This window comes from Myotis daubentonii, chromosome 13, assembly GCF_963259705.1.
Source record: "Myotis daubentonii chromosome 13, mMyoDau2.1, whole genome shotgun sequence".
Taxonomy (NCBI): domain Eukaryota; kingdom Metazoa; phylum Chordata; class Mammalia; order Chiroptera; family Vespertilionidae; genus Myotis; species Myotis daubentonii.
The window spans coordinates 48,540,387-48,566,997 of record NC_081852.1 but is presented as its reverse complement, the minus strand read 5'-3'; the positions used below and the strand labels follow the sequence as shown (position 1 = coordinate 48,566,997).

Here is a 26,611-nt window from a genome sequence, read left to right as displayed (position 1 = left end):
TGCTTTGTTCAAAGTCTGGGCCCCGGGGTGGCCTTCTGGGCCCTGGCATGAAGGTCTGGGACCCAGATGTAGGTCCGAGCCCTGGATGGAGGTATGAGCCCTGGGAGGGAGGTTCAGGCCCCTAAGGGAGGTCTGGGTCAGAGTTGGGGCATTGGGTCATAGAATGGTGGTCTAGACTACTATGGAGATAGGACCCCGATTAAAGACTGGATACTGGGTTTGAGGACTAGTCCCCAGGATGGCATTCTGGGCCCTGGCATGAAGGTCTGGTACCCGGATGTAGGACTGAGGCCCGGATGGAGGTATGGGTCCTGGGAGGGAGGTCTGGGCCCTGGGGGAGTAGCAATGGTGATAATCACTTGGGTGTTCTCCTAACATCCCCAACCTGCCCTCACTGGTGTTTGACTCCCCCGAAGCAACTTTATGTAGGATTAATTCAGCCCTTCCTGGTCACCTCTGCTGGCTGTGGAATCTGGGCAGGTCACGAAGGTCATAGGTTATGGATTTCAACCCGCTAAGTCCCACCAGGGTGGTGCTACCCTCCTGGCCTCAGTTCCCTGGTGTCTAAAACAGAGGTCTAGCCAACTTCACAACTGTAACCAGACTTTGGAAACTAAAGCGCCCTCTGCAGATAAAAGCATCTAAAATCCTCGCTTTCCTTTGTGCTTAGTTACTAGGGGAGAGAGGCTAGATGCCTTCGTTTATCATGAAATTTGGTGAGTTATTTTAAGCTTTTCCAGCCGAAGAGGAGAAAAGGGCCGGCACTGTTTCTGAATTTATATTTCCCTCCAGAGGACAAAAGAGGTGTCCCCTGGAATCCAACTCCCAAACAATGCGCGGGCGGAAAACGCACGGTTAGGTGAGCATCCACTGGGACCGACTTTTAAGGGAGTCCTCCCCGACTCCCTGTCCCCACCCCCCGTTTACTCTGATGGCCAGACCCCGTCCCTCCTGGTCACCCTCCAGTTCTGCTGCCCCCTCTGGAGTTCCCGGGGGGCGGTCAATGGACAGACCCCCGCGGCGGACCTGGGCCCGGCGTCCCTAACTCGCGCGCTCCTCCTTAAGGAGCGGCTGTGGCTGAGAGGAGAGGCGGGTGTTTCGTTCTTATAAGGAGGAAAAGTTTCTGTGACATCCAGGAAATGAGTAACTGCGAAGCCCTTTAGAGCGCGGCAGATGGAGGCCAGAAGGCGGGAGCAGGCCGGGGTGTCTCCGCCCCCGATCGTCTAGTCGCCCACCCGGACCTCCGCTGCAAACGCAGCAAACAGCGGCGCCCAGGCCCTGGGGACCCCGAGTGCAGCCGGCCCGCGCGGTCCTCCCGCGACGGCGAGCTGGACGGAGGCTAAAGGTAAGTTTCTGCCGGCGGCCGCGAGGCTCTGCGTCCTCCTCGTGGGTGGGAGGTGGAAGGAGGCGACGGCCACGGGGGCCGAGGCGGAGCTGCGCCGAGATGGCGTCTTGGGGCGGGGGTGCCGGGGCTGCATGCGGGACGAGGGGGTCTCCTAGGGTCCCTATGTCAGGGGCTGACTCTGAAGACCCTGTGCAGCGCCGGTGCCAAACCGGGCGCATTGTCCCCTGCGGTTCACGTTTCCTCCTCGCGCTGCGCGGGGTCCCGCGTTCAGCTCTGGGCTCCAGCCCCCATCGCGGGCGGGCGGCTCCTCTTCCCGGCGCCCGAAGCGGGACCACGTCTTTGTTCCTCCTGCCCGACGATCCGTTACTTTTCACCGTCTGAGCTGAGTACTGGGGCTCAAAGACCGGCCAGCTCTCTTCCCGCTTTCTCCCCCCTCCTGGAAGGAGGGAGCAGGAGTGGAGCTTGCTATTCTTTCTCCGTTTAGGGTAGTGAAACTGTGAGGTTGCTGGGGCCGGACCAAGCCCCCGCCGCTTCCTCTTTGAGACGCTTAGTGAAGGAGATCGCACGCTGCGCAGAACTTTCTCTTGGGGTTGCAAGGTCTCTGCCATCTGACCCATAACTTCATCCCAACCTTTTCCCAGTGTCTCCACCTTTCTGTGCCATCTGAAAGCTCTGGGGCAGGGCTTCCGATTGGAGAAGGTCCTTCTCTAAAAAAAAAAAAAAAATGCTGCCCCAGGAAGGGAAAATATTTTACTCTCAGTGATGGCACTTTGCTTTCCCCCCTCTGTCTGGTGTGAGAAGGAGCCTCCTTTCCTCCTTTCAAAACTAGAAGAGCACCAGGTACTTGGCAGAGCCTGGCGCCCGGGCTTTGGGATCTCAATCAGTTTCGGAGTTGTATTCCATTTTCTTGTTCCTCTTTTGGATTTGACCAAGGGCCCTTCCCTTTCATAAACCAGCTCTGCCTTGGAGAGGCTGCCAGGTAAAGCTAATTGGTGCCCTGTGCAAGGCCCAGGTCCAGGTTACACGGGTAAACTGCACGGCACACTGTGGACCTGCTGCCCTTCACCTCCTGACTGATAACATAATAGGCTGTGCTTTTGAGTCCTCCTTCCAGCCTGAGTGGCTTTCATTGTTTGCTAATTCCCTGCGTCTGCTGCTGCTGCTCCAGGCCATTCTGAACCTCGTGGTTTCCACTTGTGGGTAACCGTGAAGTGGTTATACTGACTCTGCTTTCGCTCCCTGGGTGGATGGAAAGGCTTTTGCTCCAGTGCCATCCTCTGGCTCCAGAACTGTCAAAGATGCAGCAGTTTCAGGCTCGAGCTGGCAGGGGACAAGGATCTGAAATTTAACCGGATGCCATCATCCCAGAACTTGTCACCTTTCCAGGAACAGGCTCTCAGCTTCTGCAGTGCCCATGAGGAGAACAAAGAGGAGGGTATGTGGGTGGACTTTTTATCCAAGGGCAAGTTCAGGGAGGAACTTCTGGATAGAGACATATGGCAAACTTGTCCATCTGAGAAGGCACTGTCTGGGAGGAACCTAGTTTTGTATTTTTCCCTCTTGAACTCCTCGGGTCAATAAAGAGAAAGAAAGTGTGTATGGGGAGGTTCTGTCTGATGGAGGGGGTACACATATTGGTGGAGGCAGTGACAAGCATCCTGGGCACAGAGCCCAGGAAGAGTAGAGTTCGTCCACTGGAGTACAGAAACTCCCTTCTTAATGTCTCTTCTTTCGAAGGATATCACCACTGCCAAATGGGTACATGTCCACAGTGGGGGGAGGTGGAATGGTGTGCAGGTTCTGGAAGGTATGCTTGTGAGGGAGAAAGGAATGAACAGGCAATAGTTCCCCTAAGGATCAGAGGCCTGGAGGCTCAGGGCTGTGACCTTTAGGAATCTCAAGTATTCTCACTTGAGAAAAGACTTGCTCTGCCTGGCCTCGGAGACTCGCTGGTTAGGAGAAGCAGGGAAATGGAGCTTACTGAGAAGTCAGAAGGAACCTGCCAACAACTCGGGCTCCTCGGTAAGTATGCGCTGCCCATCATTCAGCAGAGATGGTGGCCATCAACAGTGACCGAGGAGAGTCCTTTCAGAGGTTAAGCCTCTGTGACTCCATGTTTGGGGCTGAGAGTCCCCTCGGTGGGGATGAGGGAGTAGGGCAGCCTGTGGGGCTTTGGGGGGGAGGCTTTAACCCAGAAGTGTCCTAGGTGGGGGCAAGTGCACCCAGTGTGCTGGGGAGCTGAGGAGCAGGGCCTTATGTACGGCTGAGACCAGTCCATCTTGGGCTCCCCTCTAATCCAGTCTTGCAGGGGAGGAGGACATCGCCAGGAGGATGCTGAGAGAGGATAAGAATAACCCCCAGGGCTGCTGGTTCCATCCTTTATGAGAATTAGAAAAAGGTGCTCCCTCTAAAGGCAAGAAGGTGTTTCCCTGGTGCCATTTAGAAAAAGGAGTCTCATCTTGACACGGCCTCAGCACTTAGCTGGGCAATTGCACGTGAGTTGGACCTATCCTCGCCACCCCGCCGGGTGTTCTTGAGCAGTACTCCACCTCTCCAGCCACACACAGCAGCCTTGATAACCAACACTCATTAAGGGCTTAACATTTTCTGGGCTTTTTTTCCCCCCCAAAAAAACCCACGTGGCCTGTATTAACTCGTTTAAACTTCACCGTAGCCCTATGACATTAGGTATTGTTATCCCCATTTTATAGATGAGGAAACTAAGGCACAGCACAGTAAAATGTTCAGGAGCCTGGAAGCTGAGTCCCAACCACTGAGCAGCATTCCCAGCACAAGAAGCAGGTTAAGCTTAAAAACCGTTTGCTTGAGGTCTCTTATGGGGGGAAAGAGGGAAGAGCAGTTGCCTTTTTCTTTCTTTATCAAGGGAAGAAACATCCACTCTCAGCTCAGACAGAGGAAATGATGGAAAATTCTTCTGGCAGAAGAAAGGCACAGAAAGAAGAAGGCAGGCCCAGCCTTGATGACTGATGGCAGGCCTGGCCCAAGCATCAGATGACTTCTCAATAACTGGGTGGTGTGAGGTGGCAAATCCAGTTTGAGGGCTGGCATGAGGGTGATGAGTAAGTGCCACTTGGGTGTGGCACAGAGGGAAAAGGCCACAGCTACACAGGAGCCCTCACCTAGGCAGAGAACTCCCCCAGGAATGGAACAAAGTGGGAAGTGTCTAAACACGCTGTCCTGACACTTCCTACATCTGCCTCTCCTCCCAGCCCCATCCCCTTCCAGATCCTGTTCACCTGCAAACACCCTTCCCAAGCTCATTCAGGAAACCTTTCCCAAAACTTGTACTTCACAGCTCCATCATTATGATCACTTATTTTCCACACTATACATCTCAGCACTTAATTAGTTGGAATGGTGCATTTTTCTACATACAGACGGACAGAGAGACAAACAGCATTTTAAACAAACCAGGCTTCTCAGCCAATAAGGAATTCTCAATGACTTTTAAAAAAATATTTTTTTATTAATTTCAGAGAGGAAGGGAGAGAGAGAGAGAGAGAGAGAGAGAGAGAGAGAGAGAGAGAGAGAGAAACATCAATGATAAGAGAGAATCATTAATCTGCTGCCTCCTGCATGCCCCACATTGGGGATCGAGCCCACAACTCAGGCATGTACCCTGACTGGGAATCGAACTGCGATCTCCTGATTCATAGTTCAACACTCAACCATTGAGCCACACAGGCCGGGCTCTCGATGTCTTAATGTCTCCTGGGAAGGGCTGGCCCAGCAAATTCCCATAATGGTAGTGTTTTCTTGGACCATGAGACCCGTCCCAGGGTCTGGCTCTTAGTTGTGCCCACTCAGAAACCCTATCTCCACAATATCGAGAGTGGTTTGGACTTCGGCTATTGAGTTACCTTGAGAAAGCTCCCAGAAGTGGGTATACAAGTCAGAATGCTAGTTTATGAATTTGCAAGGAGACCTTGTGATGCAGACTGGATGCTATCTGTTCCCTGCATCCTGGGCAAGCCACGTGGGAAACCAAAGATTAGAAGGCAACTTGTGTTTAACAAAGCTGGAGTCGAGGTTGGGGACGGGGGGGGGGGGGGGGGGGGGGGGGGGGGGGAGGGAGTTGAGGAGTGATGTCCACAAACATGGGGCTTTGTTTGTCTCTGTAGACCTCTCACCAGTGGAGAAATACCTGCCAGGTAGACCAGTACTCCAGTAATCCTGGCTGTGTGCATTTCCTTGGTCAGTTCCCCAAAGTCAGTGTTTACCTGGTAGGATTTCCCCATTTTCTTTTTTGTAATTTAGCAATTTTTATTTATTTTGCTTAGTGCATTATAAGTTTTAGCTCCCAGCCACTCAAGTTGCATTTGCATAAGTTTAACTACTAGACAGATTTAGGGTTGGAGTTTCAGGCCACAGGGGTAAATGCTATATGCAAATCAAGAGGACAGTCAGGTGGCCTGGATGAGTCAATAGGTAGCCAACCACAAAAAGAGGAACCTTGTCCCTAATATGCACAGCTGCAGGGGGAGGTGGAAGGGCCAGATTGGCCACCAAACTGCAGCCCCTGTGTCAGCATCGAGTCAGGCAGTCCTAGGCAGGTGATTACTTTAGCTCCCCAGCCACCTGGGCATCCTGGTTGGCTTCTTTGAATTTAAAGGGCTCTCCCTTATCTCCGTCCAGGCCCCCTCATGGCCCATCTTTAGTAAGCTGCCATCTCCAGTTGCCCCAGAGACATGGAGGTGTGACCCAGAAGGAGGGCAAACTTGGGTTGCATCCTGGCTCCACCGCTCAGTGGTTGGGTGTTCTCTGTATTGAGGTAACTGCCTTGACTTTTCCAAGCCTTGGTTTCATCATCAGTAAAATGCATGGAAAGAGCTAAGCACAGTGCCTGGCACAGACTGACACTCTGGCTCATATGAACTCTTAAAGATAGTAGAGGTCAATGGAGATTCTACATTCTCTGCCAAATTGGGACCCTAGCTTCCCCATTGGTACCACTGCTCCCTCCTCTGAGGTCTGAGCAAAGGACAAGGTCACAGGGACCCAGACTGTCCTAGATGGTGAGAAGGAGATCATCAGTGCCCTTGTGTGTACTTTGTTCAGAACTGAAGGCAGAGCTGCTTGTCCTGACCTTTCAGTCAGCTCTGGGAGAGGGAAGGTCAGGTTTGAGGCTTGGCCTGCCACAGGCAGCCAGATGGGAGAGCAGGGTCAGAAAGGTTTCTGGGAGAGAAAGAAGGTCATTTGGGAGTGCCCAAGAGGTCTACGGGATCCTCCTCAGCAGTTTGAGACCTGTGGTGTTTTCTGGCAGAATGCAAACCCCCCTCAAATCGGTTGGCCCACCCCATGACATCAGCAGAATGGAAGCACTTTGCAGGTGACATCACTGTTGCCCAAGGCAACAACACCTCCACCTTAAGGTAGACCAGGAGGAACAAACAACCACCTCAATTGTAAGACAGAGGAGCACAGAAGGCCTAACATCACAGGTGTGTTTCTCAGAGGACGGGCAAGAAGAGGGAGGGGCTGCAGGTCCCAGATCTGGGCTGTGAGCCAACTGGGGGCTGGTCTTCCGGCCTTGGGTTTGGCCCAAGGGAGTAGAGCACAGTGCTGACAGCTGCAGTCTTGTTTTCTTCTCTGAGCTGTGACAGGGAGCAAAGAGCATGACTCCATACAGGGGCTCCTGGGCCTCCCTTCTACACAGGGATGGGGACATCAGAACTGTGGCTTCCCTCTTCTTCACCCTCACCCCCAAAGAAAGTGAGAAACAAGGATACCTAGGTCCTTACAATGGGGGGTTTGGGGGCCTGACTGAGGGAAAACCTTCATTCACTGATTGGGCAAGTATGTATTGTGAACCTACGATAGGCAAGGCACTATGCTAGGGATTCAGTGGCCACATGTAGCTGTGTGATCAAATACACACAGAGAGGAGGAATGTCCGGAATCCACTGCCCCAGAGGTTGGAAACAGAAGCAAGGTCTCACCAGTCACCTCTTACCCAGCTCTAGCACGCCCCTTGGAATTCCTGATGGTTCAGTTAAACCTTTGGAATCCCTTCCTGCCCAGTAGTTCATGAAGGGATGCGGAGGTATCTGAGATACACCTCTGTTAAAGAGGACGGCCATAGGTGTCTTCTGTGTCCTGCCAAAAGGAAAGCCTGGGGACAGACAGCGTTGTGTGTACTAGTAAACTCACTTGGCGATTCCGATGCTTGGTGGTTTGTGGTTTCCACCATGTCTCTTAAGGTGATGCCTCCTGTTCTCCTTAAGATAAAAATTCCTAAGCAATGACTGTTAAATGCCAGCACAACAAATGAAAATTGCAAAAAAGGAAGAACCCCTTGCCTTAAAGAAAGGTAAAAACCTAGATGATGTGGTAGTTTTCCCTCTAAAGAGGTTTCAGAACAGGAATTTCCTTGTCTTTCAACTTGAAGGTATTCAATTAAAGCTTTTGCTTTACACAACTGCCCATAATTTCAGGTGTTCTAACATAGCTTCCCTGACTTCTGGCATATCAGTGGCTAAAGAAATGATCCTAATTTTTTATGAATGTAGCCTTTTCAGGGTTATAAATAAAAATTGTTTGTCATTAGCAGAGAATATTATTTGCAGATTATGCTTAGGAATCTGGTCCTCAAATGAGTTGTCATGATCTTTTGTTCATTAAAGTAGAATAGCCTTTAAAAAACGGGGGTGGGGGGGTGGGGGGGGCCTTCATCCATCAAGTACCTACCCTGTCTGAGCCAAGCCCCATCGTATATACTTATTTCTCTTCCTCACAACAGCCCTTTGAGGTAGGTCTTATTCCAGTTTTATAGGTGAAGACACAGGCTCAGAGAGGCCAAGCTACTTGCCCAGAGTCACAGAGCTTCAAATCCAGATCTGTGCCTCCCATAACCTTTGACTCTTTCTGCCACCTCAGGCCTCTGCTGGACACCCTAGCCCAGTGACCGTAAAGGTAGCATACAGAATCTCACAAAATCTAAGTGTCAAAGGTGAGAAGGCAACAGGCAGATCACCAACTCCAGGTTCCCTCTTGCTGTGACATGCTCTGTGATATTCGCTGATGGGGCACATTTTCCCCGTCTGTTTAATGGGGACAGTAGCAGCCAGCATCAGATAATATTCAGAGCACTTGAGATCCTCAGATGGCAACCCCTGGAAAAAATACAAAGCCCACAATTTTCAAATGACTCACTTCCAGGTGGATAACACAGTGCTTGGAAGGAGGGCTCACCTTGAAGCCATCCTGGTTACTCCTTCCTCCCTCCAGGCCTTCCCTGCGGTGGATGCGGGAGAGTCTCCTATCAGCCTGGATCAAGCCAAAGGGAGGGCGTTGCCATAATTCTTGCCCTACGTGTTAGTGCAAGACCACGTGCTCATAACAAACTGTTCTCCTGGGAGCCTGTTTCAATAGCCTTCTTAGTAGCAGACAGGGGACCCGCCTGCAGTTCATGAAAGGGTCCTTTGTTCGCTGAGACTTTGTTCCTGAGTCGCTGAGGAGACAGGACCACAGTGTGCCTGGGATGGAGGGTGTGGACGGAGAGCAGGGGATGCCTGACACCCCTGTGTGCTGCTCCAGAATGTCCCTGGGGCATCCATGCCACTGTCCTGATGGCCCACCCCGAAAACCACTGCCCAGTGCCCGAAGAGCCCTCATTCCCTTTTCCTAATCCACTGCGGAGAGGGCTTCCCCATCCTTTGGGCTGAAAAGCCATTTCATGTCCCAGGTCACACTCCCGTTATCTCTTCATTAAGTCTCATTCCCTGGTTCCTGCCTAAATGCCACCTAGATTGTCACCTGCCTTTCCCTAAGCAGTACAGGGGAGGAAAGCCTGTAGGCGTGTCTGATATTTCACACACAAGCCAGGTCACTGAGCAGCAACATGGGGAGACTGAAGATAGAAAGTTAGTCCTGGGTTCGAATTCTGGCTCTGAGATATTGAATGAGTGGCCTCACCTCTCTGTGCCTTTGTTTCCTTATCTGTGAAATGGGGACAGTACCGCCTACAGACATGAAGCATTTTGCACAGTGCTTACATCTGGTGTGTTGGTTGCTATATGCTACTGCTAAACCCTCCCGTGGGTGATAGGGCCTTGCAGCTTGTTGGGTTTTCTCTGGAAGGGGAGACTTGCTCATCACTGTGCCTAGGATTGCTTCTCTGCTCCTTCGTTTACCTAAATCTCATCAAACTCTGCAATCCTCCATTCAATTTTCATTTCAAGGAGGTGGGTATCAGAGAGAGAGGCGGCTGGGGGTCAGATAAACTGACATTGGGGTTCATTCCTGGGCCATTTTCTTGGTAAATGGTGGTGGTGAGTCAGTCTGCAGTTACGTGGAGGCCAGCCAGGCTCTGGTCGGTCTCCAGGGCTGCGTCTGGAAGGGTTGTTGCTCACATTTCCCAAGGCACTTACCGCTGTTGGCACTTTGCTTTTCTGATCACAGGGTGCCTCCCAGGAGAAAAACATTAGAAGTTACTTCATCCAGGACTTCCCACTCTACTCCTGTTTCGGATTCTTACTCCTGGGAGTAAAGGCAGCAAGGTTCTTTCTTAGTCATGACTCCATTCATTCATTCATTCATTCAGCAAGCATGCATGGTGCGCCTGCACCTTTAATGCCGGGCATCAGACACCAACACTGGTTTGTCCTTCTAGGACAGTGGTTCTCAACCTTCCTAATGCCGTGACCCTTCATTACAGTTCCTCATGCTGTGGTGACCCCCAATCATAAAATTATTTTCGTTGTTACTTCATAACTAATTTTACTACTGTTATGAATCGTAATGTAAATACCTGATATGCAGGATGTATTTTCATTGTTACAAATTGAACATAATGAAAGCATAGTGATTAATCACAAAAACAATATGTAATTATATATGTGTTTTCCGATGGTCTTAGGCGACCCCTGTGAAAGGGTCGTTCGACCCCCAAAGGGGTCGCGACCCACAGGTTGAGAACCGCTGTTCTAGGAGCTCAGAGGGAGAGGAGGAACTTTCAGTGGATGCTGCCAGACTGGAGTGGGGAGCTATGAGTCTCCCAGGTCCCAGGCGTCCTGCTCCAGCTGTGTGGCAGCCCCTGAGGCCTTTAAAAGAGAACATGGAGGTGGGGGAGACATCCTAGCCATTTCCCCAGGCTCCTGGAGTTGCTGCAGGGATGTCAGTGACCCTCCTCTTTTCAAAGGAGTACCTGAGAATCACCCTGCAGGACAAACAAATAGAAAGGAGACCTGGCCTTATCACCAGTACCATAGGCAATACTATGTCCTTTCCAAGGCACTACCATGGGACTTCCATGCCATCAGTAGGAACTATTCTCCTATCTTGAATTGGGGGATTCAAACATAGGCCTTCTGATCCCAGAATTGGCCCCTTGGCTACCATAGGGAAGCCTCTACAACATGGTAAGCTCCACTGAGCTAAAGAGCTTTGGGCTGTTTCTTTCTGGGAGGCCTCGGGGCAGGAGTATGACCCAGTGAACTTGGCAGTGTCAGTGGCTGCTCGCTGCCCGCCCCACTGTGGACCTGTCGTTGGTTCAAGGACACCTGCTATGGGTCAGGTGCCGCCTGCGGCAGAAGCCAGGGCAGAGCGTGGGCATCACTCACCATCACGTTATCCCTGTGGCTGGACAACGACGTGGTTGTAGGTCAGTGTTGTTTTGTGTCATTCTCAGGGAGGGTGTCTCTCTGCTCATAGATGATTCTGGGGGTAGTCTTGCTGCCTGTACCTGGCCTTCCGGTCAAGGCCCCTGCTTTCCTTGAAGGACAAGAACTGGGTGGCTGTGACTGGTGCGGCCCTGCTGTGGGAGGGCAGGCAGATGCCTGGCCCTGTTGCTCAGCCCCAGGTCCCTGCAGCAGGGAACACAAGCCAGGAAGCCAACCACAAGCTCTTAAGTTTTTTACAACGGGCTTGGCCTCCCCCTTGCCTTTGTGTCTCTTGCTGTTTCACTTTATTAAGATGAAAGGGGTTTTAGATCTCTGCAAGCACGGAGCATGAGTGTGTGTGTGTGTGTGTGTGTGTGTGTGTGTGTGTGTGCGTGGGTATGCGTGTGTGCGCCCCTACATGGGAGGCCCACAGCACTTCCCTTTCTCCTCACCCATCTCCCTCTCTCTCCAGCCCAGCTGGGGCCCAGGCATTGTGTCAGGTACCACCCAAGCCACAGGGAAAAACAGCCCAGGATTTCTCCGTGTGGGGGCCAGAATCCCCCTCAGCCAGGACGTGAGTAAGAGGTGTTGGGGTGGAGAGGGTGGGCAGGGGAACTGTGTTTTCTGTGGCCGTGGAAAATCCCTGGGGGCCCATTCCCCATGCTGAGAGGCCGGGCTGTCTTTCTGAGCTGGGCTCTCCTTGCTCCCACCAATAAGGAAGGTGGCTTGTGGGTACCAGCAGTCTGTTTAATTCCATCCACCCCAGCCCTTCCTGAGAGCGGGCAGCGGGTGTGCAGGGGAGAACTTTGTGTCCCCTTTGTTGTCCTTTGTATTACTCTCTGGTTCCTGCTCCACCCCCTCAGGTCTCCTCCCCATCAAGCCAGTGTGTTTGCTGTTGTCTGGAACCTGTTTCTGTCCCCGACCTCCCTGCCCAGCAGCCAAAGTGTGGCTGGTCCTGAGCATTCGCTGCTCTGCTTGGGGGCGTGGGTGGGGGTGGAGAAAGAGGGCAAGTTTGGGGTGCCTTGGCATGCCTGCCCTGAGGTGGGTGTTAATGTTCCCTCCTCCAATGTGCAGGTGCTCTTGTGGGTGAGATGGGGCCCACAGACAGGGAAACTGAGAAATGCAAGCTGAAGCCAGACCCGTCTGAGGGCTGCTTCACCACGTAGCACCGTAGCACCGTGTTGAGTTGTTAGCACGCCCCTGTGATTTCACGTCTAAAAGTCTCAGATGGGAATTGGGGGTCCAGGGAGGCCCTTCAGTGCACACTTGCTGTAGGAAACCCTCCTTCTGAGAACGGAGCCTTGAAGATTTCTTTCGAAAGTGAGTGTGTCCAGCATGCAGGGTGTGAGCATACTGGTGCGTTCCCAGCATCTGGTGGGCCGCAGGATTGCAAGTGCCCCGCGTGCTGTGAGCAGGCAGCCCTGCATTTGGTCTCTGCCAGGCACTCTGGGGAATGGCAAGACAAACAAGCCCTGCCTGGCCCTGCCCGGGGAAGGCAGCAGTGGTACGAGACCAGAACTCAGGAGCTCATCTGATGAAAGGGCAGGTCGGGGTCACGGAAGAGGAGACTGCCCTGCGTCTGGAGCCTCAGGCCTGGCCTGGCCTCCAGCTCCTCTGCACTGTGCCTGCTTGTGTGGCCTTGAGGCGTTGCTCAACCTCTCAGTGCCTTGGGCTCCTGCCTGAGACACGCAGCTCAGGTGAGAGAGCTGCTAAGGATGAGATCCACCTACACAAGTGGCTGAGTGCTGCCTGTACTCCGAGGGGCTTCACAAATACTTCCTCTCCCTCCACCACTTCTGTCCCTTTCAAGAAAGGATTTGTCTCAGGAGAGTGTGTGGATGGGGGAGTGAGGGGTGGAGGGGAGAAGGCTCCTGGAAACGGTTTCTGAGATAGGCTCGCTGTGAGGACGTTGGGTAGGGTTTTGAGCGCAGAGATGTGAGGTGTGGATGTGGTGCAGGGAATGGTGGGGAAGTATAGGAGGTGTCTGGGGACAGTTGATAATCTGAAGTGGCCGGAGCAGACTGAAAGGAGCCAAGGGGTCCCCTGAAGCTGGTTGGAGCCAGGCCATGAACATCAGGCTCAAAGCTCAGTCCTGTTGGGATGAAATAGGGACCCTCTGAAGCGGGGAAGAAAGCCCCCCAGAGCTGGGGAGTCTACCTGTGGTGACTGGGATAAGGGGCAGCTCAGAGAAGCTGGTTCCACAGGTCCATGCTAGCCAGGCCCAGGAGCCCCGTTCAGGTGACATCCCCAGGGTGGATACTGGAGGTGGGGAGAGCGGGGTACATGGAGCTCTGAAACCGAGCTAGTCTCCTGGGTCTGCTGTGACAAAATACCACAAACTGGGTGGCTTTAAACAACGGAAATGTGTCCTCTCACAGTTCTGGAGGCCAGATGTCTGAGGTCAAGCCACCTGCTACACCACACTCCTTGCAAATGCTCCAAGGAAGAAGCCTTCCTTGCCTCGCCCAGCCTCTGCCTCCGTCTTCCATTGCCTTTTCCTCCCTGTCTTTTTCCTCAGTCTCTTTATAAGGACACTTGTCATTGGATTTAGGGTCCACCCGGGTCATCCAGGCTGAGTTCAGCTCAAGATCCTCAATTTAATTGCATCTGTAAAGACCCTTCCTCCAAATAAAGTCGAATTCACAGGGTCTGGGTATCAGCATTTAGATTTATCTTTTTGAGGCCCACCATGCCACCTACTGCAGTGACTGCTGGATAAGGAGAAAGGGGGATGTGGGCCTGGGCTCCACGGAGCCCCTTCCTTGTCTCTTGGCCTGCAGACCTCCCTGTCATCCCTTAGCCTCTTCCCCTTCCACAACCCAGCCTAGTCAGTCAGTCTGTCTTTCTGCTCCAAGACGCTGTGATTTTCCGTGACGTCCCGTGGGTCAGGGCCCCTGCTCTCTGTGGGGAGTCAGCGTGGCTGCACAGGAGGACACCACGTCCTTCCTGGGTGATTGATGGCTTCCCTGCCTTCTACCTCTTCTGGGACAGGAAGGATGTGGGCTCTCCCACCCACGTCGGGGAAGTCCAGGCTGCTGACCTTCCTGTGCCTGGACTGGCCAGCTGCATGACCCCAGTCCAGAGGATGGGATTGGCATCCTGGTGACTTTTTGGAAACCCTTTCCTCTTCTGAGAGCGGGCCTTGAGGAAACTCAGTGCTTTGGTGGGTGTGACCAGGCACCCTCTACGAGTCTGGCCGGTGTGGCCAGGTGCGGCCACGCCAGCAGAACTCACCTTAGTGAGAAGGCCACTCCCCTTACAGTGTATACCTTCCCATGGCCTCACCGGTAGGCCCACCTAGACTGAGCATGGGGGTGGGGATCTCTCCTCTCTGCTCTCTTATTCTGTTCCCCCACCGTCACCAAGGCCCAGTCATGACCCCTGGGGCCTCCTGAGCCCAGGTTTCTGCTCAGTCTGCCTGGGATCTCCCCTGTGTTAGGGAGGGGCAGTGGGGCTCTGGTTCTCTGGTCCTGGGGACCACTGACCATAGTCTGTAATATCAAGTGCTCCCTAAGGCGAGGTGTCTTTCTCTTTGTTTCTAGTCCCTGGGAAGACCATGGGGAAGACAGTTCTGTAAGCCCCGTGCACAGGCTTGGCACATAGTCAGCCCTCATAAATGTTAGTTATGATTGTTCTGAGGGTGGCTACTGGGGCCAGCTGGGAGGCACTGGCCAGGAGGATGGCGGGTCAGAGGAAGTTGAGCCTGGCTGGAGGCCAAGCCTAAGGTCCTGCCTAGTGGGAGAGGTGGAAGGTGACTGCAGGGATGCAGGGAGGGTTGCAAAGATGCTGAGAAGGGGAGGTGCTAGGGGCCCAGAACTGCACCCTTTCTACCCACTTTCTCAATTATTTTGTGCTGGGCCTCTTCCTTCCTATTTCCCCACTTCCTTTTTTTGCCTGCCCCTCCCTCTCCTACCAGGGCCTATGGCCTGCCAGGATCCCACCCCCACTCCCAATGCTGCTCAGCCCCTCTCTGCCGCCCCAAACTCCCTCCTCCATTCCTATTTGGGGTGCAGGTGAAAAGAGACCTCAGCCAGAGATGCCCCGATGGTGGCTCTATGGCCTTGTCCTTGCTGGGGCGTGGGCCAGTCTGCGAGGCCTTTCTCCTCACACAGGGACCCCCGCTCTAGAGGGGTAGGAGCCAGTCATGGTGAGCAGCAGTGTATTCAGAGCTACTCTTGTCAAATCGTCTGTGCAGAGTCTGTCTGCCCACTGGCCCTGAGTTAGGCGAAGAGAAAAGAGTTTGTGGAGACATCTCACTCCTACATCCGACCGTCTCTTCCCAAATTCGTGATAAGTCAACTCCCACTGACATATTTATTGGGCACCTGCATTGTGCCCAGCCCTGAGCCTGCTGCCCTGGGGGAGACAGGGGCACAGCAGCTTCTGGGCCTCCTAGAGCTGTATACGTGGAAAGGCAGAGACCCACTGGTGGGTGAACTGACACAAGGAAAGAGCAGGAAGGTGATAAACGATGGTGCCCTTGGACTCAGCGGGGAAGTTGGCCTTACCCCAGCATGGGGCCTGGGCTCTGCTAGAGAGAAGCTTAGAATGAGGATGAAGCCAATAGGTCAGACCACAGGAGAGCCTCGCCAGGGCTTCAGAGGGACTGCTGCTAGGACCCCAACTCCAAACCCGGACTCAGGGTCAAACTGGGGCTGTGCATTCAACCTGTCCTTTCTCACAGTCCAGTGTCTCCAAGTCCTGGGGAGTTTGGAGGACAGCTGGCTTGGGTGATCTGTGTGGTTGCCACTGGGCAGTGCCATCGGGCAGAGGGGTAGGGGTGGTAGGGCTCACTCATGCCCTTGGGGAACAGAGAGATGGGGGACAAACTACAGACAGGGAATCTTAGAAGCCACCCAGTGGACCTCCCTGACCATCAGTCTCTTCATGAGATAAGGATGTTGCAACTATCTGATATTCTGAAAATTGAATGACAAAACATGCAAAGTACTTAGCTTCCTAAATGTGGGCTGTTAACGAAAAACATCATCACTTTCACAACTTCTGTCTGTGGGAGTCCCTGTGAGGTTGACAGATAGGATATGCAGCCTGCCTGGACCACCTCTCCCTCCACCCACCTGTCCTCAGAGTCAAATGCATCTCCTCTTTAGGCCTCGGCTTTCTGGTTTGTGAAATAGGGCTTAGGTCAGTATAACTACATTCTGACACTTGAATTTGTGGCTTTATTACCCCCAAACTGCAAAACTCCAGCACAAGGCCAGGCGCACAGTAGGGCTTCAGCCCAAACTTATCAAGTTTGGGTTGTCCTTGGCCCCTTCTTTCTCCGAGGGCCCAAAACCTAAGCAGTGAGAAAGGGACCCAAGTCACCCCCTGGGGTGAAAAGTGCTGTCTCCTGTCCTCAACCCACCTCCTTTTTCCATTTTGTAAGAGAGTGCATCAGCTGCTCCTCTGGGCTCAGAGGATGAGGCCAGGGCCAGGGCTGCCTTTGCTGTTGTAATTAGCAGAGCTAATTGCATCTGACAGGCTGGGCCTGGGGCAGAGCCTCGAAGAGCTCCGAAACCTGGGCTTCAGTGACACTCCGGAGCCCCACCCAGCTCCCCCCCACCCCCCCTAGGCCTTCCCTGCTGGGGCAGGGGTGAACTCAGACCTGTGAGGGCATTAAAACCACGTGAAGGGCTTGCAAACACAGGTGCTGGGCCCAGCCCTGTCATTTCTGATCAGCAGGTCTAGGATTGCACCGGACAATTTGCATTTCTAACAAGCACCAGGTGATGCTGGGAACCACATTTTGAAAGCTACTGGTCCAGCGGGACTGCTGGGAAGCTGAGAAAGGGGTCCTGGGCACCACTACTGTTGAAGCTGGAGTCTGTCAGCCCTGGGTCGGGGTAGGTGTGCGTTTTGGGGTAGAAGGCGTATTGAACACATGGTGGGGTTGGACACAGGCTCCCACTGTTCCGGGTTTGTCGTAGGAATTGTGTCTGGAAGAAGGCAGGGAAGTGGATGTGGAGCTGAGGGGTTTCACACCCACATCTCCCCAGGAGGTGGGCACAGGGAAGATCTACAGACAAGGAAGGGTCCCGGATGAACAGGAATAAAACTGTCTCCTTCTGCCTTTTCATAGCCTGTTGCTCACACACCACTGATGCCCCACAGCTCATTCTGTCTTGTGACTCATTTGGTGGCTGGCTGCTTCCCCATGTGGGCTGTGGTGTTTTTACTGGCGAGGATCATGCTGCAGCCTCAGCACGCAGTGTGTGCCTTGCTCACAGTAGGTGCTCTGTAAACCTAGCACCATGGAAAGAGCTTGGGCTGTGCAGGTAGAGGCAGACAGAACAGCTGGATCTCGGCCAGCTGTGCCTTTTCTAGCTGGAAAAGCACCTCGTCTCAGGCTTTGGTTAACTCATCTGTGAATAGTGGTAACCCACTGCTTAGAAAGCTACGGGGGCCACTGTGTACTGTGCCCAGCATCTCCTAGCAAGGGCTTGATGAACGGAAGCATGTCACTGACAACTCTTAGTGGCATTCACTGGATTAAACTATGGTGGAGGGGCTGTAGGGGTTGGGGGGTGGGGGGCACAGGAGTGAGGGACCCCAGGGAAGGGAGAGGCCACCTTGGATTTCTCCCCTAGGGTCTGGCCAGGCTCAGAGTAACAGTCAGAGTAAATCACTGGTTCTGGCCAACCACCTGCAAACCTCTGCCCCAGCCCCTGCTGCCCCGTGCCCCTGGCCCTTTGCCAAGCTAAGTTTAGCTGTGACCTGCATGGGCTGCCACGCTCTGTGGGCAGGGGCCGGGGTGGAGAGGAACTCAGCAGGCTTCCTGCCGGCTTCCTGGCAAGCAGATAGGCCCAGCCCTCCGAGTGACCCAGGTTTATTTTCAAAGCCAAACCCACCAAGTAGATATCTCAGATCATATGTGTGGGGCAGCCTCATAGAGGTTAGAGCTTTGGGCCAAGGTGGAGGTGGACATCCTTGAATTGGAGGAAAGGTGTCCTTTGGGAAGGAGAGAGAGAGAGAGAGAGAGAGAGAGAGAGAGAGAGAGAGAGAGAGAGAGGTTTTGTGAGAGGCTCTGAGCTACTTGTCCTGTCCCCATAGTCTCCAAAATTCTAACTGCCTAGATTCCCTCCCCTCCGCTCATATTTTTGCCCCTGTGGCCTCCAGGCAGTGTTCCCTGTGACTTGGTTTGGGGAGGGGAAGTAGCAGAGGCTTTAAACTCAGCCCCATCTAGTAGGCACTGAGCAGACAGAGCCAGCCTGTGCAGAGGTTAACAAGGAACAGAATGATTGCTGGGATCCCCTCTGATCCCTGGGAGGGCGTTGATTTTTTAAGTAAGGACTGAGTCAGCGGGAACTCTACCTCCAGGAGGATCCAGGGCTCAAAAGGCTTCTCCCCTTTGCTGGGGGGCAGGGTGGGCCGAACGGTGTGCCAAGGGACAGCAACCCCCAGGCAGTGTTTGTGCTTTCAGAGCACTTTTGAGCCTGTGTTCCTCCACGCCCTGGTTCTCGGCAGGGCTGGTGTGCTTAATAAGTGAGAAAATGGGCCTATGGAGGCCGAGATGGGGAGGAGCCCATGCTGCCAGGTACCTCCCCTTGGCCGGGCATCTGCAAGCCCTTGAGATGCATTATCTCGCTTATTAACTCAATCTTCCTCTGAAGGAGGGACTGCTGCAGTGGAGCTCCAGAGAAGCCAAGTGACTACCCAAGACCACTCAGCAAGGAGCAGAGTCAAGGTTCAAGCCCAGGCCTGTCTGCCTCTACCGCCCAGGCTCCTTCCACTGTTTCCCTCAGGCTCCTGTCCAGGTCTTGTTTGTAACCCTACTCTTAACAGTGTTATTGTGGGCTGCCTGCATCGTGAGCCCCCGCAGGAAGGTTCATCTGCTCTTCCCATCCCATCGCAACTCCCCTTTTACAGGAAAACTTGCTCAGGGGCAAGCATTTTGCTAAGTGCTTTATTTGAACTCTCTCAATCAGGCTTTACCATAGAGGTAATACCCCATTTTATAGATGAAGAGACTGAGTTTCTGGGAAGTTGAATGATTTGTCCAAGGTCACCTACGTAGTAGGTGCACGTGCTGGGTGCCAACCTAGTCTGTCTCCTCCAGAGTCCTTCCTGTTACCCCCTCATTCACGGAGTCAGTTGCTCCAGTGGGTTTGGAGTTTTGAATCTTGCTGCCCCAGGACAAGGTGACCCTTATGGCCCTTTACTCTCCTGCAGACACCAACACAGGGAGCCCTGTGGAAGCTTCAGGCAGAGAGGACTTCCTAGTCAGGGCTTGGCGATGGCACCACTCCCCAGTTGTGGCATCCTACCCTGAGTTGACACGGAAACCAGCCTCCTGGGTTGGGAGTTGCCAAGGGCTATTACTATGACTTGTCAGGACCTGCTGAGCCCAGAGGTGTATGACTAAAGGGGAATTCAAATTATCTCCTAACTGGCTGCTGCCTGGTATTCTAGTATTAATACTCCTTTATCTTAAAACTCGATTCACGTTCATCCGACAGTCTGATGGCTTTGCGTTGGGCCACCTGGCAAAACTTTCCATTGATGTTTCTCTAATGTAGAAACCAGGGCTGATCTCAATTACCTAACAAGCTGCTCCTTGTCTGGGTTAAGAAAAGCTGGCTATCTGCCCCCCTACTTTTTTGTCACCTTATCCCTTTCCAGTGTGACTTCCTCCACTTTCTCCGGTCCTCTACTTCCTCCTCAAGTGGAAACAACCCATTTGCTTCCTGCTGACACATCCAGCTGTGTACAGCGTGGAGTCACATCTGGGCAGCAACTCAGGTCATTTACATCCTGGCGCTGCCAGTAGAAATTGCAGAGGGATCTTAACTTGGTGACAGATACCTGCTGCTTGGCACCATTAGGGTAAGAACCAAAACAGGTGGTTTTCAGGGTGCAAATTCAAGATCAGAGAATGGACTCAGGCAACGCGAAGAAGCTTCTATCAGCATGTGTTGGCATGCACCAGGGGTGTGGTGGGAGGAGCTCTCTGCATTCTCTTTGTTGTTCAACAAGGATCTCATTTGGCCATTTGCTCTCCTAGCTGAGGTCTCAGGCAGGAAAGAGGCAGGGCAAGTGTGGAAAAGGCCCATTGTCATTTCCCAAGGTTTTTGCTGAGATAAAAGAAGGCCTTATGTACAGCCTACACTGTAAGACAATGCTTCTCAGACGTTAATGTGGATGGGGATTAAAATGCAGATTGTGGTTCAATAGGTCTGGGGTGTGGCTGAGATTCTGCACTTGTCACCAACTCCCAGGAGATATTGCAGCTGCAGAGTGTGAATGGCAATGATGGTAAAGGGTTAGTCCTTCCCCAAAAGTCCCTTGAGACCTAAATATTCATTTATCCTGGAGGAACGGAGTATCCCCTTTCTCAAGTAAGACGTCCCATTTCACGTTCAGATGACTCATGGTGGGAAAACCAATGACTGGTGTGTCTCCAAGATTGTCCTGGGAAAGACCCGAATTTGGGGTGGGGTCTTCCAGATCAGAGGGGTTTGCAGTAGGGAAAGATAAGGGCTCAAAACTGCTTCAGAAGCATAGCTGTTCAATGAAAACATGGTGTGCACCATTCACTGTGCTGTGTGTGCCATTTGCATGGATCACCACATCCATCAATGCAGCGACTCTGGGGGCTGTGCTTCCCTGGTGTACAATAAGGAAACGGGCTCAGAGATGTGGCTTAACATGCCCAACACCACACAGCTAATCAATGACAGGGCAGGCTTCGGAACCCAGCCCTCTTGTGCATTGGGCTTTACTGCATCGAGGAAAGATGCATTGCCACACAGCATTCATTTGGGGAAGACGGGGATATCTTATTCAAGACTATTTGGTTTTCAAGTGATAGGAAAACAACTCAAACAACTTCATCATAAAGGGGAGTTTATGGATTTATATGATTTATAAGCCAGAGGCAATGGCTTCAGGCATAGCTGGATCCAGGGGCCCACTTTCCTCTGTGTTGGCATCTTAGGCAGACCCTGCTTTGAGGTAGCTAGGAGCCAACAGCATGCATGATCCTGTTCCCCTACCTCCGTCTCCCATTGACCCGGATGGAGTCATGTTCAGTCCTGAACCAGTCACGTGGTGGGGGTGGGGACTAGTCTTGGGCCTGGATTATATGCTGCCCTGGAGCTGGGGGTGTTTATCCCCACCCAAGTCATAAGGACTGAGTTGTAAAGAATTGGTTCCCAGGGAAAGTGGGGTGCTGCTACCAGAAAAAGGAATGTCTGGGAAAACAGCAGAGGTCCATCACAGTGGGTCATTCAGTCAGGATTGCTGGTGTGGGACAGTGGGGTTGTTGTTCTCCAGGTTGTACTGAAACAGTGAGGAGAAGATGGTGGGTGGGGTGCGGGGAGAACCGTAGGACATTCCCAGATCAACAGGGCAGGAGTCGGTGAGAGGGTCCAGGGAAGAAGAAGTGTGGAGGGAAGCTCGGTGTGATTGTCGGTCTCTTTCTGTTTCCAGGAAAGCTACAACCATGGCGCTGGGGCTCTTCCGGGTGTGTCTAGTGGTGGTCACCGCCATCATCAACCACCCGCTGCTGTTCCCGCGGGAGAACGCCACGGTCCCCGAGAACGAGGAGGAGATCATCCGCAAGATGCAGGTGCTTGAGGAGAAGCTACATCTAGAGCAGCTGCGCCTGGAGGAGGAGGTGGCGCAGCTGGCAGCCGAGAAGGAGGCCCTGGAGCGAGTGGCCGAGGAGGCCCAGCAGCAGAACGAGAGCCGCACGGCCTGGGACCTGTGGAGCACCCTCTGCATGATCCTCTTCCTAGTGATCGAGGTGTGGCGGCAGGACCACCAGGATGGGCCCTCGCCCGAGTGCCTGGCTGGGGACGAGGACGAGCTGCCTGGCCAGGATGGCGCCCCCCTCCGAGGCATCATCCTGCCCAACAAGGCCACCCTGGACCACTTTCATGAGCGCTGCATCCGGGGGGCCACGGCGGACGCAGCCCGCACCCGGGAGTTTGTGGAAGGCTTTGTGGATGACTTGCTGGAAGCCCTGAGGAGCCTATGCAACCGGGACAGGGACATGGAGGTGGAGGACTTCATTGGCGTGGACAGCATGTACGAGAACTGGCAGGTGGACAAGCCGCTGCTGTGCCAACTCTTTGTGCCCTTCATACCCCCTGAGCCCTACCACTTCCACCCAGAGCTCTGGTGCTCCAGCCGCTCGGTGCCCTTAAATCTCCAGGGCTACGGCCAGATCAAGGTGGCCCGGGCTGACGAGGATACGTTGGGCTGTATCTGTGGCAAGACGAAGCTTGGGGAAGACCTGCTGTGTCTCCTCCATGGCAAGAACAACTTGGCGCAGCCCGTCAGCGAGGTGGAAGACCCACTGTGTGCCAGAGGTTCCCCATACCTGGACACGATGCAGGTCATGAGGTGGTTCCAGGTGGCCCTCACCAGAGCCTGGCACCGCATCGCCCACAAGTATGAGTTCGACCTGGCCTTTGGCCAGCTGGACACCCCGGGGTCCCTCAAGATCAGGTTCCGATCAGGGAAGTTCATGCCCTTCAACCTGATTCCTGTGATCCAGTGTGATGACTCGGACCTGTACTTTGTCTCCCACCTTCCCAGGGAGCCCTCTGGGGAGACCCCGGCATCCAGCACTGACTGGCTCCTGTCCTTTGCTGTCTATGAGCGGCACTTCCTCCGGATGACATCGAAGGCACTGCCCGAGGGTGCCTGCCACCTCACCTGCTTGCAGATCGCCTCCTTCCTGCTCTCCAAGCAGCGCCGCCTGACCGGCCCCAGCGGGCTGGGCAACTACCACCTGAAGACGGCCCTGCTGCACCTCCTGCTGTCCCGGCGGTCCACCGACTGGAAGGCCGGGCAGCTCGACGCGCGTCTACGCGAGCTGCTCTGCTTCCTGGAGAAGAGCCTGCTCGAGAAGAAGCTCCATCACTTCTTCATCGGCAACCGCAAGGTGCCTGAGACCCTGGGACTCCCTGAGGCCGTGCGCAAGGCCGACCCCCTCAACCTCTTCCGGCCCTTCGTCCTGCAGCGAAGCCTCTACCGGGAGACAGTGGACTCCTTCTATGAGATGCTCAAGAACGCCCCGGCGCTCATTAGCGAGTACTCCCTACACATCCCCTCAGACCACGCTAACCTGCCCCCAAAAGCTGTCGTCTTGTAGAGCAGCCGGAACCTCGAGGACCAAGATGCAGGGCATCCCACTTGTCCACACTCCCAGGGGCACCTGCAGGCCCCGTCCTGGGGAAATGGCGGGCTTTGTTGGGAGCCGTGGCTCAGCCTGACAGAGGCCCTGTGCTGCGGAAGAAATAGAATTCCAAGCTGGAAGCCAGTTTGCTTTCATGCCACCGGGGCTGCTGGTGAAGCTGGTGTCTGGGTTTGGGGACTGAGCCTTCGCAGCTTACTTTTGGGTCATCGCGAGTGGCCAAGATGATGACGGAACACTCTATGGACATGGAGTTAGAGATAATGCAGCATCACTTCGGGTGTAATGCTTTTTCCATCCCAGGTCCAGCCTTCTCTTAAGTATCAACAGGGGATGGAAGGAATGCTGACGGCGTTTGTGTTAAGACCGTGCACCCCTATTTCCAGGAACCCTTGGCCCCAGGCATCTAGTAGGGACAGCTATGGGAATTCACCACCTTCCATTCACGGCCTGCACGGCCTGTGGCTGCCATTTTTTATATTATTTGGTGGACAGACCAAGTAGAGATTCAAGGCCCTGAGTGGCTAATGTCTCTGTTGCACATAAGTGGGTACTTAGGGGCAGAAAGAAGTTCAGTTTGCTACTTTTCAGCTACATGTCTTATCCAGGGTACACACCCTTCTCCCTGCCCCTTTCCCCAGCATGCTGTGACCCAAGCACCATGGGCACTGCATTCCATGCTAGGTACCAGTTCAGTGATCCCTCGCCCCTCTTTAATCTCCCCACAGCTGGTGGAAGAGGGCAGGCGCTAACGGTAGAGGTGATAGAGGGGCACAGGATGACGGGTGAAGGCCAGCCTAGCACCTGGGGTGCTGGGATCTGGCTTGCGGTCTGACCTCTGATGCCCAGTACAGGGGAAATTGCAGAGCTGAGAGGTGAGGATACCGTAGCCCTGAGTCCTTCTGAGGGCAGGAGCTACTGTGGAAACCCAGCTCCCAGGCCCAAGACCCCCCTCAATATCCTTTCTGGGTGGCCCTCGCTGGCTGCACAGATGACCGACACCCTAAGAATCCAACAGGGGCTCGGCTGACTGGAAACACACAGACAGCATTGCGGGCACAGCCCCAGGCCTCAGAGAGGCCACCTCGGCACTGCTGGGGGCTGCGGTCATTGGCGGGCCCCAGAGCCTGCGGTTGGAGCTGGCCTCTGTCTGCAGGCCTGGTTCAGGAGGGTTGGGAAGCCATTCCTCCTCCACTGGTGGCTTTACTGGTCCTTTGGGATTTCCTCTCTTGGCGTCGCCTCATTAACCCTTGCAGGGAGCCAAGGAGGAGGCAAGAATGTGTGTGCCTTCACCAGCACCTAGTTCTCCCTCCAGGGTGAAAGCTGGCTGTGCCTCCCAGACAGCACACCCAGTTCCACAGGGCGTCAGGCTCACCACGAGCTGAAGAAAGGATATTGTCCCTACCCCAGGAGCGCTCTCACCTGGCCTCAGAGTGCTCATGATGGCCAGTTTCCTTGACAGGGTTAAGTGAGGCGGGGGAGGCTCAGCCACAGTGGAGCATTGAAGTCTGGGAAGCCTTCCATGTGAGCTGGAGTTAGGCAGAGCCGTGCTTGCATCTGCCCTCCCCAGGCCCACCATGGTTGGGACCAAACCTACCCACGTGGTCTCCAACAATAGCCCACACCCCTCATTCTCCTGGGATTCATTTCCAGAATCAGGGTGAATTTCCTTATTTATTATACCCTGTGCCTCCCCCCGCCCCCTTCATCTTTATCTTGTTGTGCTTGGAAGAGACCCCACCAACCAAGAACCAGCCCCCAGAGGCCAAGACCAAGCCAGATACTCCCTCGGCTTCCCCTTTGCTTCCAAGAGAAAATTCACTGAAAAGAAAAAAAAATACCTTGTTTATACAAAGAAGACAGAACTCAGCGGGGAAATGGGGCTCTTTTATCCACCAAAGCAGCTTCTGAAGCAGAAAGCAGCAAAGCTCTTGGTGTTTCTTGCTGCCTTATTTATATTAATGGAAGAATTAAATTCTTGCAAGGAGTAGAAACTGGTCACAGTGTTTGTTTTTTACTTCTTCTGGAAATCTGTGAGGTTCCCAGGGCAGAGTTGGAAAAGGGGGTGAATTTGGTGGGTTTCCTATTGACGGGCAGAAGCTTTCACTCTTTTTTTAATTCTTATGCTTTCAAGAAACTTTTAAAAAATAACAAGTAGACCAGCATCCACCTATGAACCAGAAGGTCACAGTTCGATTCCTGGTCAGGGCCCCATTGCAAGCTCAATCCCCAGGAGTACAGGAGGCAGCTGATTAATGATTCTTATCATTGATGTTTCTATCTCTCTATCCCTCTCCCTTCCTTTCTGAAATCAATAAAAATATATAAAGAACAAAATAGCAGAGTAGAACATGTGTAGCCCATCTTTGAGGCAGCCTGCAGAGTTGCAGAAAGGGCCTTGGAAGCCAGCTCTAGGGCGGAGTGTCGCCCAAGACCTTATTTGACAAAGTTTGACATGTACAAAAATATGTGGGAACGGGAAGCTTTTTCAAGGACAGATTGTCTTAGATGGACGAGTTTGAGCCTTTAGGACACCTAGGCCTTCCCACTGAGGACAGCTCCGCTCTTTTGCCGAGGAATCCTTTTCCTTCCCCAGGATTCGTGGCTTTACGCAGCACCTGCTCGCTTGCTGGCCAGAACGCTCTGGGGCTGCATTTTGTTGAGCCTCTTGACAAGGCTGAAGTGAGTAGGGTCAGCCCAAGGCCCAGAGGTTAGTTAGGATGGGGAGGGCCCTATACTCTCAAAATCCTCAGCCCCGGCTTCTGCCTTGCTGAGGCACAGCCCAGGTTGAGAACCTGGAACCAGCACTTTGGTTCATAATCAAGGTCACCAGAAACACCTGGAGAGCTTGGTCAAATGCCCACGCCCCACCTTGACCCTACATGGTACCCATGTAAGGCTTTATCTCTAAAGCTCCCTCTAATGCAGTGGTTCTCAGCCTGCGGGTCTCGACCCCTGAAAATACATCCTGCGTATCAGATATTTACATGACGATTCATAACAGTAGCAAAATTACAGTTACGACGTAGCAATGAAAGTAATTTTATGGTTGGGGGTCACCACAACATGAGGAACTGAATTAAAGGGTCCCGGCATTAGAGTCTAAAGACTGATGACATCCTGAGTTGAGGATGGCTTTTTACATCCTTTCCAGATGGAAAGTTAAAACTCGTGGCCTGCTTGCCCTACAGAGCTGTTGGAAGAAACCAACAGGCCTGCTTGGGATCAGCTACACCACAGCTTCCCGCGAGTGCCCCACACTCACACCAGTAATAAGAGCAGCAGAGAGACGGTGGGGGAGGGAAAAGCTGGTGAGCACTTCCTTCTAGCAGGTCATTAATAGTCTACAAGCATTTATTGGGAGCCTGATATACGAGGCATTGTGAATGAGAAAAAGAAATAGGGCCAAGCTGTGCCCTGGGAAGCACAGTAAGGTGGCCTCTCCAATCCTCACCTGTGAAAAGTGCCATGAGAAAGACGGCAGTGTGCTGCTGGTGGAGT

General features: G+C 53.4%; 2 protein-coding genes across 5 annotated transcripts in view; one reads left to right on the top strand and one right to left on the bottom strand.

Annotated features, from left to right (window-relative positions):
* The window catches only part of CFAP58 (cilia and flagella associated protein 58), a 103,652-nt gene extending 101,690 nt beyond the window's left edge, over positions 1–1,962 (bottom strand). The window contains exon 1 of the mRNA XM_059661982.1: positions 1,236–1,962. Within this exon, the coding sequence (XP_059517965.1) occupies positions 1,236–1,962 (727 nt within the window). The remainder of the gene's footprint in view (positions 1–1,235) is intronic.
* Positions 1,205–25,452, top strand: ITPRIP (inositol 1,4,5-trisphosphate receptor interacting protein). Of its 4 annotated transcripts, XM_059661332.1 has the most exons (4): positions 1,208–1,345; positions 11,438–11,539; positions 19,588–19,791; positions 21,397–25,452. In XM_059661332.1, the coding sequence occupies exon 4, from the start codon at positions 21,410–21,412 to the stop codon at positions 23,066–23,068; it is 1,659 nt and encodes a 552-aa protein (XP_059517315.1). In that variant the 5' UTR covers positions 1,208–1,345; positions 11,438–11,539; positions 19,588–19,791; positions 21,397–21,409; the 3' UTR covers positions 23,069–25,452. The 4 variants fall into 4 exon arrangements, with proteins under 4 accessions (XP_059517313.1, XP_059517314.1, XP_059517315.1 ...); XM_059661331.1 differs by lacking the exon at positions 11,438–11,539 and having other exon boundaries at positions 1,206–1,345; XM_059661334.1 differs by lacking the exon at positions 19,588–19,791.
* The last annotated feature ends 1,159 nt before the right edge of the window (positions 25,453–26,611 follow it).